Below are 16,481 nucleotides of genomic sequence, written 5' to 3'. Positions count from 1 at the left end.
CGTGCCCAAGCTGCCATTTTTTTATGAAGCAGCTTGCCCTTGACAATCAGTCGCGCCTGATTAAGCGACTTCGAGCCCGGTTAGGCGATAAGAGACAAGAAATTCAGACTCTAGCCACGGAAAAGGACGACATAAGGGTCCAACTAAATAAGGCGATCTATCAAGGAGAGTTGGTAAAAGGAGATAACATGGATGTATCGAGAGAAAAAGCTGCAAGAAGATATCGACTGGTACCGAAAAGAATTGGAGGAAGAAAAACAGCTGAATGCCAGGAGCAAAAAGAGACTGGAAAATTTAAGTGAGGCTATAAGATGCATTGCCAAGGTGAACCATCAACTGACTCAACAGGGTGAAGCGCTGAAGAACAAGATCAAGCAGAATAAGAGGGGGTACAAACTGCGCCACCAGTGTACCATAGATCTGTTGGACGAGGCAGAGGCAGACGTTCAGGGGTGGAAGACGCAGGTGGCCCAGCTTAATGCAGAGAATGCCCAGCTCACCCACATGGTGGAGCTACTGCAAGAGGAGCCAGAAGAGGAGCCGGAAGAGGAGGAGCCGATAGAGATCGATGAGCCTATAGCTGCCATAGGAGATGGAGAGATAGATGATTAGAGTTTCTTAGTGACCTTTCCTTATTACTAGGAGTTTATCTTTCCATTGTTGCTATTTTATTTCAGTCAGTATGATTTATTTCCATTCAGTACGCTTTGTTCATTCAGTTGTTTCTTTACATTCAAAAATTAATAAAATTATGATTATTTATTAATCTCAGTCATCCATCTATATTCAAGTTATGTTTACTTATTAACTTCAGTTGTTCCAGCATAACTCATTTATCCAATCTTGTCGTTATGCACGTCAAATTCTTAGAAGCGTTTAACTTGTAGGAAATGGCCGGTAGACCACCAAGACAAAACCTGCAATCCCCGATATGCTAACAACAACAACAATGCCAACGACGAAGGCAACGTACCTCCACCTCAGTTCAATCTTAATCAAGCAGACTTGATGGCCATAGCCACAATCTTGGCGACAACACTGCAAGGGTTAGTGAACCCAAATGCCAATCAACCACCACCACCTCCACCACCGCACGGAGTAAAGTTCCATTATGAATCCCTCCGCAAGAACAGGTGTCCAACCTTCAGTGGAGCTGCTGACCCTGAAGTTAGCCAGAGTTGGCTGAAAAGCGTGGAAACTCAGTTGAGACTATTGGAAGTCCCGGATGCACTAAAAGTGGACGTGATAGTGCCCTTCCTGGAAGACAAGGCAGCTAAATGGTGGGAAGCAGTCTCGCCAGCCATGACCGCTGCTGGACCAGTCACATGGCGAATCTTCCGGGAAACATTTCTGAAACAGTACTACCCGGCAGAAGTCAGATTTCAGAAGTTAAGTGAGTTTGAGAATTTCAGTCAAGCTCCAGATATGTCAGTGGTGGAGTACACCTCTCAGTTCAATGCCCTTGGATCTTATGCTCCAGCAATTATGGCGGATGAAGTTCTGAAATTGCATCGTTTTAAGAAGGGGTTGAATAGCAGGATCCAATCAGCTCTAGCAGTCTACCAACCTGCCAGCTTTTTAGACCTGATGGGTGCGTCTATCTGAGCCGAAGCTGATATTCGTCGAAGAGAAGGGGAAAACAGGAACAAGCGACCCCCTGTCAGCCAGCTTTCCCAGGGAAAAACCAGTGTTCAAGAGGCCCAATCAGTCAGGTGGACCTCCCTAAGGAAATTCCCCGCCAAAACCATCAAGGACTCAAGCCATGCCCAACTTGCGGCTTCAAGCACTCCGGGGAATGCCGAAGGGCCAGCGGTGTATGCTTTGGATTTGAAAAATCGGGGCACAGAATTGCAGAGTGTCCTACCGTCGCCAACCGACCAGCAGGGCCGAACAGAGGAACTGGGCCAAATGCAGGAGCAGGCCCTAGTAAATCAAAGGAGGACAAACCCAATGCCAGGGTCTTTGCCATGACTCAGGAGGAGGCAGACAACGCCAATGAAGTCGTGTCAGGTACCATACTTATTCAGCAAGTGCCTGCTTATACATTATTTGACTGTGGTGCTACCCATTCCTTTATGTCTAAGAGATTTGCTAAGAAGTTAGGCTATAAGCCCGAAAAATTAAATGAGCCCTTTCGTATAGCCACACCTACAAGTAAGGCCATTGAAACTCACGAAATTCACAGAGATTGTAAAATCAGTATTAGTTGTCAGACTTTTAGTGCCGACTTGATACAGTTGATCATGGTCGACTTCGACATCATCTTAGGGATGGATTGGTTAGCCAGAAACAATGCGATGGTAGATTGTAAGGGAAAGAGAGTCAAACTCCGAACCCCAGATCAGGAAGAAGTCGTGTATCATGGCAAGTCCAAGGAACGGAAGTCACTGCTTTCCGCAACTCAAGCTTGGAGAGCCATGAAATCCAGGAGAAGACATCTACCTAGCAATGGTCAGTGAAGTAAGAGAAGAAGTCGAGCCGAAACTGGAAGACATCCCGATAGTGAGAGAGTTCCCAGATGTGTTTCCAGAAGAACTCTCGGGGACGGTCCCGAATCGCGAAGTGGAGTTCGAGATCAATCTGGTTCCCGGTGCTGCACCAATCTCTAAGGCACCTTACAGAATGGCACCAGCTGAACTCAAGGAGCTGAAAGAACAACTCCAAGAATTGCTAGATAAAAGGCAAATTCGACCGGATGTGTCCCCGGAGGAGCTCCAGTACTCTTCGTGAAGAAGAAAGACGGGAGTATGAGATTGTGCATCGACTACAGAGAAGTGAACAAGATCACAATCAAGAACAGGTACCCTCTACCTCGGATAGACGATCTATTTGATCAGCTTAAAGGAGCCTCCATCTTTTCTAAACTGGATCTGAGGACAGGTTATCACCAGTTGAAGGTCAGGGCTGAAGATATCCCCAAGACAGTCTTTCGAACCAGGTATGGGCATTATGAATTCACAGTAATGCCTTTTGGTCTGACCAACGCACCGGCAGCATTCATGGATCTGATGAATAGAGTGTTCAAGCCATTCCTGGATCAGTTCATAGTGGTGTTCATCGACGACATTCTCGTCTATTCCCCTGATGAGACCAGCCACGAAAAGCACCTTCACATTGCTCTGCAAACTTTGAGAGAGAATAAGCTTTATGCTAAGTTCAGCAAGTGTGAATTCTGGCTAAATAGTGTGTCCTTCCTGGGACATGTAATTTCGAAAGCAGGAGTGTCAGTGGATCCAAAGAAAGTACAATCAATCACAGAATGGCCGAGACCGAAGAACGCCATCGATATCAGAAGCTTTCTTGGATTGGCAGGCTACTATCGGAAGTTTGTCGAAGGGTTCTCCTCCATAGCCGTACCACTGACGAAGCTCACTCAGAAGAATTCTAAGTTCATCTGGGATGAAAATTGTGAGAAGAGTTTCCAGACATTGAAAGGGAAACTCGCATCCACACCAGTGTTAATATTGCCTGTAGAGAATAAGGACTTTACCATCTACAGTGACACATCTAAGGAAGGTTTAGGATGCGTGCTCATGCAGGAAGGAAGGGTGATCGCCTACGCATCAAGGCAGTTGAAACCGCACGAACAAAACTACCCTACTCATGATCTGGAACTAGCAGCGGTTGTCTTGGCCTTAAAGATTTGGAGGCACTACCTCTATGGTGCTAAATGTGAAATCTTCACAGACCATCAGAGTCTCAAGTACTTGTTCACCCAAAAGGAACTGAATATGAGGCAACGGCGATGGATCGAACTTCTGAAGGACTATGACTTGACCATAAGTTACCATCCGGGTAAAGCAAACAAAGTGGCTGATGCGCTAAGTCGGAAGGGCCCAGGCAAGATAACTCTAGCTTTCCTCTCGGCACAGCCATGCCTGCAGGAGACCGTTAAGTTAAACCAAGATCGAGACCCGGTACTGACCAGATTTAAGGAACAAGTCAGAGAAGGGAAGTCTAAGGATCATCAGATTGATGACAAGGGAATTTTGTGGATGAAAGGAAGGCTGTGTGTGCCCAACAGCGATAACCTTCGCCAAGAGATAATGGTAGAGGCGCACAAGTCAAAATTCTCAGTCCATCCACGCAGTACGAAAATGTACAGTGACCTCAAGAATAGTTTCTGGTGGAATGACGTGAAAAGAGATGTAGCGGAATTCGTTTTCAGATGTCAGGTATGCTAGCAGGTCAAAGCAGAACACCAGCGGCCTAGAGGATTACTGCAACCTCTGGAAATTCCCGAGTGGAAATGGGAGCATATTTCCATGGACTTTGTGGTAGGATTTCCAAAGTCTAGGCAAAGCCACGACGGTATATGGGTGGTCGTGGACAGACTCACGAAGACCGCACACTTCCTACCCGTCCGCATGAATTACAATCTCGATAAGTTGGCTTCGCTGTACATGGACAACATTGTGAGACTGCATGGAGTGCCAGTGAGCATCCTATCTGATAGAGACCCGAGGTTCGTCTCACGCTTTTGGAAGAGCTTTCAAGAGGCCATGGGGACGAAAGTGACCCTAAGTACGGCCTATCATCCGCAAACCGATGGGCAAACGGAGAGAACCATCCAGACCTTAGAAGATATGCTGCGAGCATGCGCTCTTGAATTCAGTAGTAACTGGAGAACTCATTTGCCCTTAATTGAGTTTGCTTACAACAACAGCTATCACAGCAGCATTGAAATGGCTCCATACGAAGCTCTTTATGGGTGGAAATGTCGATCACCACTTTACTGGGATGAAGTGGGAGAGAAAGCCGTGGTGGGACCCAAGCTAGTACAGATGACCGTGGACAAGGTTAAGATTGTTCGAGAAAAACTCAAAGCAGCTCAAGACCGACAGAAGAGCTGGGCAGATCTGAAAATAAGGCCTATAGAGTTCAATGTGGGCGAGAAGGCTTATGTGAAAGTCTCGCCTATGAGAGGAGTTGTCAGATTCAGTAAAGCCGGAAAGCTGAACCCTCGATATGTTGGACCCTTTGAAATCTTGGAAAAAATGGGCACGCTAGCATGCAGGCTGGCACTGCCACCAAACATGTCAAGAATCCACAACGTGTTCCACGTGTCCCAACTAAGGAGGTACATTCCAGACCCAAGTCACGTTTTAGAAGTAGAACCACTCTTGACCGAAGGAAACTTGGGAGAAGGACTGAAATACGAAGAATTTCCTATCAGAATCATGGACGCCAAGGAACAAGTCCTCAGACGACGCATCATTCCCTACGTCAAAGTACAGTGGTCCAACCATACTGAGCGAGAAGCAACTTGGGAAGTTGAAGAAAAGATGCGTAAGGATTATCCCTACCTATTTGGTGACCAAGCCAACCCAAGTTTCGAGGACGAAACTTCCCTTAAGGAGGGAGGGATGTAAGAACCGATTTTTAGCATGCAATTAATAACCTATAAGGAGATTGGTAAGATTTGATTTATTGTATTAAATAAGATATACATATGGGAAAATAATTGATTGTTGGAACCTTAATTATCAAGTCAATCCAATTAGGACCAAGGCATGCAAATTTCGAAATTTTGAAAAGGGGATTTGCAAGATTAATATATCCTAAAAATCTAGAAGATTGAGGCATTATATCACAAGCAATTTTCGAAAATCCTGCAAGATTATATGACTAATTATTGTGATGGATAGATACATGATTAATTGGAAGCAAATCATCAAAGGTTGCTCAAAATCCTTCCCATATAAGCAACCATATTGTAAGCCAAATTAAGAGCAATGGATTAGGGAATAAAAACCTCACAACCTAGGTAACTCAATTTTCGAAAGTGGGCGAGGATTTAGAGTCAAATTTGTGAGATATGGCATGAATTATGGTATGATTTGAGTACCAAATTTAGACCCTCTCCCTCCACCTATAAATACTCCATCATCCCTACTCATTCCCTACTCAAGATTTTTGAAATTCCCCTTGCTGAAATCTCAAAAATTTCAGCATCCCCTAGTCGAAACTCTGCCCAAATATCGTCCCAACGTTAGCCTAAAAGTCGAACCGAAGCGCTGCCCGGACAAGGAGCGAGAAGCAACCTAAATCCCGAAGCCAAGCATCTTCGTTTTTCTAGCACTCAAACACTGTAAGTGAGCTGTTTTAAATCTTAAAATTTCGGTTATGTATATGTGAAATTTTTCGGTTTTTGAAAATACAGTCGAGTACAATTCTTTTCCTACTCCTTCTTGTGTTGTGTCATTCGATTTTAAGCACTGTGAGGAGTCGACTGTATATGGGTGGGAATCCCAACCATGACGTACCCTTACGCGGTGGGGTATGTAACCGCTATACGGCCTCGCCCCCTTAAAGGAGTAAAAATTAGGGACTGACGTCAGTAAACCATAGAAAGTTAGATAAATCACAGTGGCTGGTAAATGTTATGCATGTTTATGAAGTATGTATACAAGTCATGTGTTTCGAAATTTATGCATGTTGTTTTATTGTGCTCGATATCCCCCCACTTGCTGAGTATTCCCAAATACTCACCCCCTTACAACCATTCCCAGAGAAACTTGAAGAAGAAATTGAGGAGGAAGAGTCTGAGCAGTTCTGAGGATGGTGAATGCTAAAGAAATCAGATTAAGTTTAAGATTATTATTATGCAGTTTTATGTTTCCGCATTAAACTCTGTCGTTTTTTTGAGATTTTGGTTTTGTAAAGACAATTTTTCCTTTGGATTGAAATTATGATATATAAACTGGTTCGGTTTATACTGTGCTACGAAAGGCTTGTTGTTTCGATTGTGTGATTGTTAAACAACGCCGGTGTCAATCCCAAGTCTCGGGGCGTGACATTATCAAAGCATGCAATAATTAAAAATAGGAAAGAAAAAAGAACATTAATGTTCTTCTCCTTTTAAATTAACACGGTTGACCAAATAAAATAAAATATGTATGAATATGGTATATAATGAAATGCTAGCACAAAATCGTATGATTTAAAACCATTTCATAGGGTGTTTAAATTTGATTTATCATTGCGTATTCAATGTCGACTTCAACTATTCTGGTGTTTAGGTGGTAATAGATCTTATTGTAAATCCCTACGAACTATTCTGGTGTTTAGGCGGCGCGACAGTGCTATGCATGAAGGAGTTCGGCCGAGTTTCTATCGAGGAAGGGAGGGGGCCAAATTTTTCTTCTTCCAAAATGGAGAGAGAGAGAGACATTTCTAAAATGCACATGTCTTACTCTGATCATAGATTCCTTGCACTATTAATTCATCAAATCAAATTAGATATTTTCGCTCGTAGGTGAGCGGTGAATCCCTTACTACAATATATTGAATCCTACGTATTTCGAAACTACACCGAACCTTGCCACTTGATGGCCTTCAATGGAGTCGGTAAATGGATCAAAGTCCATGCTGCTTATACGTAGAGCCTCCACATTGTCCCAAGTCAAAGGACTAATGGTATGCAGTCATAACTGCGGAATATACCAATCGATAAGTGATGACGTCTTGGAAAGCTCGATAGATACATAAACTGACATCTCCATGTCATTACCAATGAAACATGGTGTTTATATCACAAATGTTAGTCTCGAGCTCGAGAGAGCTTTATCCCCATTTTAGGTGGTTGAATCGACTAAGAAACAATTTAGAATATACAGTACGCTTCTTAATGAGTTTCATGATCTTACGTTGAGAGGCAAACCTCATGGTACTTATTGTATATTTAAAGAATTTATCTACATAGCTTGCATAAGTATATTTATAAGGTAAATGTTATAATTGGATAAAAGCATAAATTATTATTAAAATAAAAATTGTTTTTATATAGAAGTCAATAAAGCCCAAACCACAAGTTAGTTCGTTGGACACATACTCTAACAACTCTTACTTTATTATTCTTCATTTATTTTTTTATTTAAATTAAATGATTTATGCATTTTAAGTTTTTCTTTAATATAATTAATTTCATTTACAATTTTCCGTAAATAATTTAATTTAATTTTAAATTTATATACATATTTTACAGTTATCTAGTACAATTAATTTAATATTAAAATTTTATCTAAAAAAGAAATGATGTAACGTAGCAATCCAAATGTTTAAAAATTATAAATTAATTAAAATAATTAAATGTTCAATAATTGATATTTTCGCTATAATCACGATGACATGTTTTTCAAATATGTTCAACCAAATCGTGACAAAGCTTATGATACATATTACTATCATGTAACTCGGAATTTCTTGGAAAGTATTCAACAAATGTTGAAGTTTAGCAATGATTAGTGATGAAAGTATCTTGTTCATCATGATCCCAAATCGATATTGTATGACTAGCCCTCAACCATTATGTCGTGTAAAATAATGAATATATATATGATTTCTTTGCATTTATCCATGAACCAATGTTGTCATGGACCTCTTATAATTTCCTAACGAGCTTGGAGTACTCCAAATGCATGCTCAACTTCTTTTCTTGCAACTTCTTGATTTTTCTTTAAATTTCATTCTTTTAATTGGGATCTTGGGGCAGGAAATACTCTTCATGAAAGTGGCACATCCTAGATATATACCATTGGTAAGTAGTATCTTTTTGTATATTGTATACCGTTAACAATAAAATTAACCTTTGGTATGTTTCTTTTCAAAACATCACTAAAAAAATGTGATTTGTTAAGCACATTGATGTCATTACGAGATCCAACGACTCCAACAAAGGCATGCCATATCCACAAGTTGGCAGACACGACCACCTCAATCAAATTTGTTTGGTAGTCATGATACCTTGATTGTACTGAGCCTTCTATGCAATGAGATAATTTTTCAAGGCCCAATGTATACAATTAAGGCTTCCTAACATAATAGAAAAACCATGCATTTGCTCATGCATTTTAATTAAACGAGCGATGTCAGTTGCATTGGTTTTCTAAAGTATACATATCCATATATTTGCATCACACATTGGAAAATTTTGGACTAGCATTCGAGGGAATTTGTTCCACCCATCCGCAGATACTCGTCCAATTGGTCGGCTGGGCCTCCATAAGCTAGTTGACGGATAGTGGCCGTGCATTTTTGAAGTGGTAATAGGTCTTTTCTTTCTCTTTGCATCTTCCCTCCATTTAAAATACCCATTAGGATGATTTTCCAAAGTTGACTATGCGCAAATTTTTTAATTTGGAATCTCCGTCAGAATATGTCACCGGTATACACTGGCTCAACAGAGAAATAATTATTACCAAGTTGAGTGTGTTCAACAACATGTTCTATGTTAATTGATCTTATTTTTTGTCTACTCCCATAAGAACTTTGAACTAATTTGACTAATTTTTGTTGATGATGCAATACCATCATATGTAATTGTTAGACTTAAATTTGTTGTGGAGATGCTAGTAAAAGTGGAGATGCTAGTAAAAACCAGTAGATGCTGGCTTAGTACAAAACCAGTAGATGTAAAATAGCAGAAAAACAGAAGCATAGCAGAAAAACAGAAGCACTTGTATCGAGCTAAAAACCAATAGCAGCACTTGTCAAGTACTGCTTCTTAGCTAAAACCAGAACTAGAAGGATACAAAATTCGAAATATACACTAACAGAATCTTGCGTATCTCAAAGTCTCTAAATATTACCGTTGATCTATTAACGTGATACCAGCATTTTTGCTTCATTAAATGCCATTAAATGCTATACAAGAACATTTAAGACAGGTATACCATTTTTGGTATGAACTGCGACTGATTACTTTTAATGTATTCTGCAGGGTCCATTTTCGGCAATAAAGCTTAACCACTGAAAAGTCAAAATAGCCGTTCAGATTTTAACGTTGGATAAAGTCTATATATATGGAGACGAAGCACTTTTCAAAAAAAAAAAGAGAAGTGAAACGAATATAAATCAAAGAATATCATTTGAGCATCGCTAGAACTTTCAGTCATCCCAAAAAGCTCAACACTGAAAAAGCAGCACACGCTTCATTGCATACTCTTGATCATTGAGATCATATTGTGCTAGCTATTTTCGTTATATCTTCTCAAGCTATTCACTTCAATATTTCATTGATAGAAGAACTTGTAACTAGAAAAGAGTCTTTTCCAGAACTTAAGATCCTTCAAGAAGTTGAGTTGTAAAGCTAAGAGTTTCAATAGGCGAAGGGTAAGTCCTATTGAAGTGGGTGTGTACAATTGTTGTGCTGTATTCACCAAAGTCTTTTAGTGATACCTTCTGGAAAACAGAAGAAGGGGAGACGTAGAAGATTCATCTTCGAACTTCCAGAAACAAACCTTGTGCTATCTACTTCTTTTCGGCTTTATCATTTTTCACCCACTAACCAACAGATCGTTTTCCTGCACATTATCTTGTGATCTGCTGGTCTTTATACTTGAACAAGAATCGTTAAAATATCTAACAGAATTTTAGCACATCATTCGAAAGAATTTAATAAGTTGGCCATTGAGTTTATTCAACCCCCCTTCTAAACTCAACCCGATCCTCAACAAGTGGTATCAGAGCAGAGTTATTCTTGTTCTGAAAAATATTTAATAGACATGGCTCATTTCAGCAAAGTTCCAATGTTCTCAAAAGAAGATTTCGATGATTGGAAAATCAGAATGCACGCTCATCTTGCGGCTCAAGATGATGACATGTGGTATGTCATCACTGATGGTCCATTAAAGATCTTAAAGCCAAATCCAGCTATTGTTATCACCGAAGGTGCACCTCAGATGCTTGAAAAACCAAAATATGAATGGACAAGTGAGGACAAGAAGAAAGCCAATCTTGACAACGTTGCGAAGGACATTCTGTACAAGACATTCGACAAAAATACCTTCAGCAAAATCAAGATGTGTCCTACTGCAAAGGAAATCTGGGAAAAATTGATTCAGATCTGTGAAGGAAATGAAGAAACTAAGGAAAACAAACTTTCTGTAGCCATGCAGAAGTTTGAGAATATGAAGATGAAGGCTGGAGAAACTATGAATGAGTTTGATGAACGCTTCAGCAGTCTCGTCAATGAACTCTCAGCTCTTGGAAAAGACTTTGGCAATAGAGAAATTGCATTAAAGGTAATGAGAGGCCTACCCAGAGAATGGGACGTCAAAACAATGGCAATGAGAGCTTCCAAGGATCTCAACAAGTTAGAACTACACGACTTATTCTCGAATTTAAAGGCATATGAGTTTGAACTTGAAGTTCGAAGTGGAGAAGAGCCCTTAGCAAATCCACCAACCAAATCTCTCGCAGCTACTGTTAACTCTACTACTACAGTTGCTCCAAGCTCATCTTCTGCTACTGCTTTAGAGAACACTTCTGAGAGAAGTGCTGAACAGATAAGCAATGACGCAATGTCATTATTTGTTAAGAAGTTTTCCAGATTCATGAGAAAGAATCATAGAACATTTCAAAGTCCCAACCGCAATTTCAAAAAGGAATCATCACCTAGTGATATGGCATGCTTTAACTGTGGAAAAGTTGGACATTTATTGCTGATTGTCCAAAACCAAAGAAGGATGACCAGAAGAAGAAGGGTGTCAAACGCAATGATAAAAAGACCAGAAGAGACAGAAAGGCAATGATTGCAGAAGAAAGTAAGTCCAAATGGGCAGACTCAAGTTCTGAATCTTCTGATTCTGAAAGCCATTCAAGTGAAAGTGATGAAGATGAGATCAAATGTCTGATGGAAAATACTGAGTCAACCTCGACATCCGGAGAGGTATTTGACTTTGACTCTGATGAATTTACACGCACTGATTTAGTCAATGCATTACACGACATGGTAGAAGAGTATTCTAGACTTTCTCAATCATTCGAGGAAGTTAAAATTGAAAATCAGAACTTAAGAGATCAGAACAGTAAGTTAACTTGCATGCAAGTAAACAGCTGTAATGATCTACAAGTTGAGATGAGTAAATTAAAAACTGAGAATGAAAGAATATAGCAGATTACCAGACGATGCTTTCAGAAAATCAGAAGCTATCGCTACTGGTTAATGCTTGGAACAACTCCTCTATTTCACTCGAAAAGATGCAAGAGTTACAAAAATAATCTGGAGACAGGAGTGGTCTCGGATTTTGTAATAATGAAGGCACTTCTGAAACGAATACTAAGCCAAAACTGGATATGTGCAAAGGGAAGTACATTCACTTTGTGAAATCCAGTGTGGTACAGAAACCAGAAGTACCTACTGCTTCAATTGAGAGGAATGTAAATCAGATGAACAATAGGATGCATTATGGTCTGGGTTATGTTAAACCTAAGGAAAGAGTTGACCAGAGTTCTGGATCCATTAGAGGATTCAACTCAGGAAGACAATTTTCTATGGAGGTTAACAGCTATCAGTACTACAATTCTAGACCTGTTCAAAAGAGATACAGGACAGACAATAGAAACAGAAGGGAAGAACAACTTTTTAAGATGCATAATGTGAGAAATAACAGACCATTTGTTGCACACACCTCCATGGATACCCGAAGTACAAGAATTGTACAAATGTGGGTTCCAAAGGACTAATAAGGCTTGGACCCAAATAGATTGGGTACCAGATAATAAAATTTGTGTTTGCAGGTACAGGTAAAGAAAACCAAGATCAGTAGCTCAACATGGTATTTGGACAGTGGATGTTCCAGACATATGACTGGACAGAAAAGTCTACTATCAGAAATAGTGAGTTGTGCTGGTCCAGAAATAACCTTTGGGAACAACTCAAAATGTAGAACCGTGGGTAAGGGTAAGATTATCCATGGTAACATCACTATTAAGGATGTGCTCTTAGCTGAAAATCTTTGTTATAACTTGATCAGTATTAGCCAATTATGTGATAGTGGTTTTTCAGTAGCATTCCAGAAGCACACTTGCACAGTCAAAAATGCTGATGACTTTACTGTTCTAACCGGAGTTAGAAAAGGCAACACCTATAAAATTTCATGGAACATAGATCATATCATTGCTCCTACATGTTTAGTTGCATCTCTAAGTAATAAACACTGGTTGTGGCACAAGAGATTGAATCATCTGAATTTCAAGTCTATCAACAATCTCAAAAAGCAGAACTTAGTCGACGGATTGCCAGACATAAAATTTGTTAAGAATCATGTCAACTTGGTAAGCAAGTAAGATCTAGTTTCAAAAATAAAGGCAGCAAATCATCCTCAAGATGTTTAGAATTATTACATATGGACTTATTTGGTCCAATCCCTATCATAAGCTTAGGGGGAATGAGATACACCCTTGTTGTTGTTGATGATTTCTCTAGATTTACTTGGGTAATTTTTCTTGCTGGAAAAGATCAAACCAGTAACCTCCTGATCAAACTTCTGAAAAAGATTCAAAATGAAAAATCAGTTTCGGTCATTAGAATCAGAAGTGATCGAGGTACTGAATTTACTAACAAGATTCTTGAGATATATCTAGATGAACAGGGCATTCATCATGAATATTCAGCTGCCAGGACGCCTCAACAAAATGGAGTAGCTGAGAGGAGAAATAGAACACTTAAAGAAGCTGCTAGAACAATGCTAGTAGATGCAGACATCTCTCAGCGCTTCTGGGCAGAAGCTATTAATACAGCTTGCTACACACAAAACAGAACGATGATCAACAAGAGAAACAATCAGACTCCGTATGAAATATGGAAGGGAAGTAAACTGAACGTATCTTACTTTCATGTTTTCGGTTGTAGATGCTTTGTGCACAATAATGGCAAAAATCATTTAGCTGCTTTTAATTCAAAATCTGACACTGGTTTATTTCTTGGATATTCAGCAGTTAGTAAGGCTTTTAGAATTTTCAATAATAAAACTCTTAATGTTGAAGAATCTATTCATGTTGTCTTTGATGAAGACAGCAGTGTTCCCGAGATTACTAACATATATAATTTAAGTAAAAGATTAGACAGGGTTTATCTGGAATTAGACAGTGAAGATGATGCAGAAGCAAGTGTCAAGGATATTCAAAATCTAGAACCAGACATTCACATTCCAGAACCAGCAGCTGATACTCCAGAACCAGCAGCTGATACTCCAGAACCAGCAGCTGACATTCCAGAACCAGCAGTCGATACTCCAAAACAATCTACTGCCTTATATGAAGACAATCTAAATCCTTTTATTTGGAAAAAATCTCATCCTCCATCTTTGGTGATTGGAAATCCAGCAGCTCCACTAAGGACTAGAAGACAGATGATAAATGAATACATGCATGCTGCTTTTATTTCTCAAGATGAACCAAAGAAGATTGAAGAAACTCTTCTGGATCCCAGTTGGATAGAAGCTATGCAAGAAGAGCTGAATCAATTTGAGAGGAATAAAGTTTGGTTTCTAGTACCTAGACATTCTCACCAAGCTGTCATTGGAACTCGGTGGGTATTCAGAAACAAACTAAATGAGGAAGGAACAGTTGTAAGAAACAAAGCAAGACTGGTTGCACAAGGATTCAGACAAGAAGAAGGAATAGACTATGATGAAACCTTTGCACCAGTAGCTAGGATCGAAGCTATCAGAATATTCTTAGCCTTTGCTGCTTTCAAAAACTTCAAAGTATATCAAATGGATGTAAAGAGTGCGTTTCTTAATGGTCTACTACAAGAGGAAGTCTATGTTGAACAGCCTCCAGGTTTTTCTAATCATTTGTATGTTTTTAAATTATATAAAGCATTGTATGTTCTGAAACAAGCACCTAGGGCTTGGTACGACACACTTTCACAATTTCTCATTAATCATGGTTTCACCGTTGGTACTGTAGATAAGACTTTGTTTACCTTAGCCAAAAACAAACACATATTGTTAGTTCAGATTTATGTTGATGATATCATATTTGGGTCAACTAACCCCAAATTATGTGCAAAGTTTGCTAAGTTAATGCAGGACCAGTTCGAGATGAGCATGATGGGAGAATTAACATTTTTCTTAGGACTTCAAATCAAGCAACTTGATACTGGAATCTGCATAAACCAAACTAAGTATACAAAGGAACTACTGAAAAATTTTGGGATGGAAACATGTTCTGCTACTTCCACTCCTATGAGCTCATCTACTAAACTTGATAAAGATGAAGGAGGAATTTCAGTAGAGGTAACTCAGTATCGTGGTTTGATTGGTTCATTGTTATACCTTACTGCCAGTAGACCAGATATCATGTTTGCTGTTTGCATTTGTGCTAGATTTCAATCAAACCCTAAACAATCACATTACATTGCTGGTAAAAGAATTTTAAAATATCTTAAGGGTACTCAAAATGTAGGCCTCTGGTATCTCAAGGACTCGTCGTTTAATCTTATTGGATACTCAGATGCTGATTATGCAGGATGTAAACTGGATAGAAAAAGCACAAGTGGTTTTTGTCAATTTTTTGGTGATAGGTTGATCTCCTGGTTTAGCAAAAAACAGACTTCCATAGCCACGTCTACTGCAGAAGCTGAATATCTTGCTGCTGGAAGCTGTTGTTCTCAAATACTTTGGATACAGCAACAACTCAAAGACTATGAAGTTCAAGCCTCTGAATCACCAATATTTTGTGACAATACCAGTGCAATTGCTATATCACATAATCCAGTACTCCATTTCAGAACTAAGCACATTGATATCAGACATCATTTTATCAGAGATCATGTGCAAAAGAAGAACATTCGTCTGGAATACATTCCTACTGATCAGCAAGCAGCAGACATTTTTACAAAACCTCTGCCTGAGAATAAGTTTTCTTACTTTCGAAATATACTTGGATTAATAGATTTAACTTGATTATTTATCATCATCTGATATTATGGTTTAACTTTTCCTCTGTGATTATTAAGTTTTTAATTTTGCAGAAGGTGATCAGTAGACATAAAATTTCATTAAAAATAATAGAAGCGGGGGCGTACATTTCTCACTTCTTTTTTAACGTACTCCCTCCAGAATGCCAACCAAGTGGTCAGCTCTCCGGTGGATGTACGTAGAAACCCCTCTGAAAAAGCAATCTTTTTCAGAGTCCTCTGCTCCTTTAAGAGCATGAGGAGGTAGACGCCATCATCAGAGAAGACGTCTTCGCTGTCAGCACTATGGAGACTTCGATAATATTTCTTCATCATTAACAACTCCTTGGTGGAAGATGCTCGCCCACTCTCGAAGGAGGACTTAAGCTCCTGGATTTTAGTCCAGGTAGCAAGTGTCTTCTTCAGCACTTTGTCTTCTATTGCTTTCTTTCTTGCAGCGGTCACCTCCCTCATGAACTCATCAGCCAAATCAGGACTATTATCTCTTGCCATTTCTCTTAAAGAATGATTATCTGGTTTACCCCATGTTCATATTTATAGATGAAAATCAGGCACCAAAGCTCGAGAAAGTCTTGACTACAATAGATATATATATGAAACATCCCACATCAAGCTATCATCGGTTCAGTTACCAAGTATTTTCATTTAATAATTGCACTAATTTAGGTAGAACTTTATTCTGATCTTCTGTGATTTTGTGTCAGATGCAGAAGGTATTTTGTCTCATTAACAAAACAAGGCTTTCTTCAGTTTACAGTAGAAGCTATCATAA

The 16,481-nt window shown here is 39.4% G+C and overlaps 1 protein-coding gene across 1 annotated transcript; it reads left to right on the top strand.

Moving 5' to 3' along the window:
• The first annotated feature begins 1,008 nt into the window (after window positions 1-1,008).
• Window positions 1,009-2,459, top strand: LOC142519838 (uncharacterized). The gene is made up of 2 exons (XM_075622858.1): window positions 1,009-1,591; window positions 1,678-2,459. Exons 1-2 carry the CDS (start codon window positions 1,009-1,011, stop codon window positions 2,457-2,459), a joined length of 1,365 nt encoding a protein of 454 aa, XP_075478973.1.
• Window positions 2,460-16,481: the final 14,022 nt, after the last annotated feature.

This window comes from Primulina tabacum, chromosome 11, assembly GCF_025594145.1.
Source record: "Primulina tabacum isolate GXHZ01 chromosome 11, ASM2559414v2, whole genome shotgun sequence".
In the NCBI taxonomy this organism is placed as follows: domain Eukaryota; kingdom Viridiplantae; phylum Streptophyta; class Magnoliopsida; order Lamiales; family Gesneriaceae; genus Primulina; species Primulina tabacum.
The sequence above is the reverse complement of the archived record's forward strand: the minus strand, read 5'-3'. Positions and strand labels throughout refer to the sequence as shown.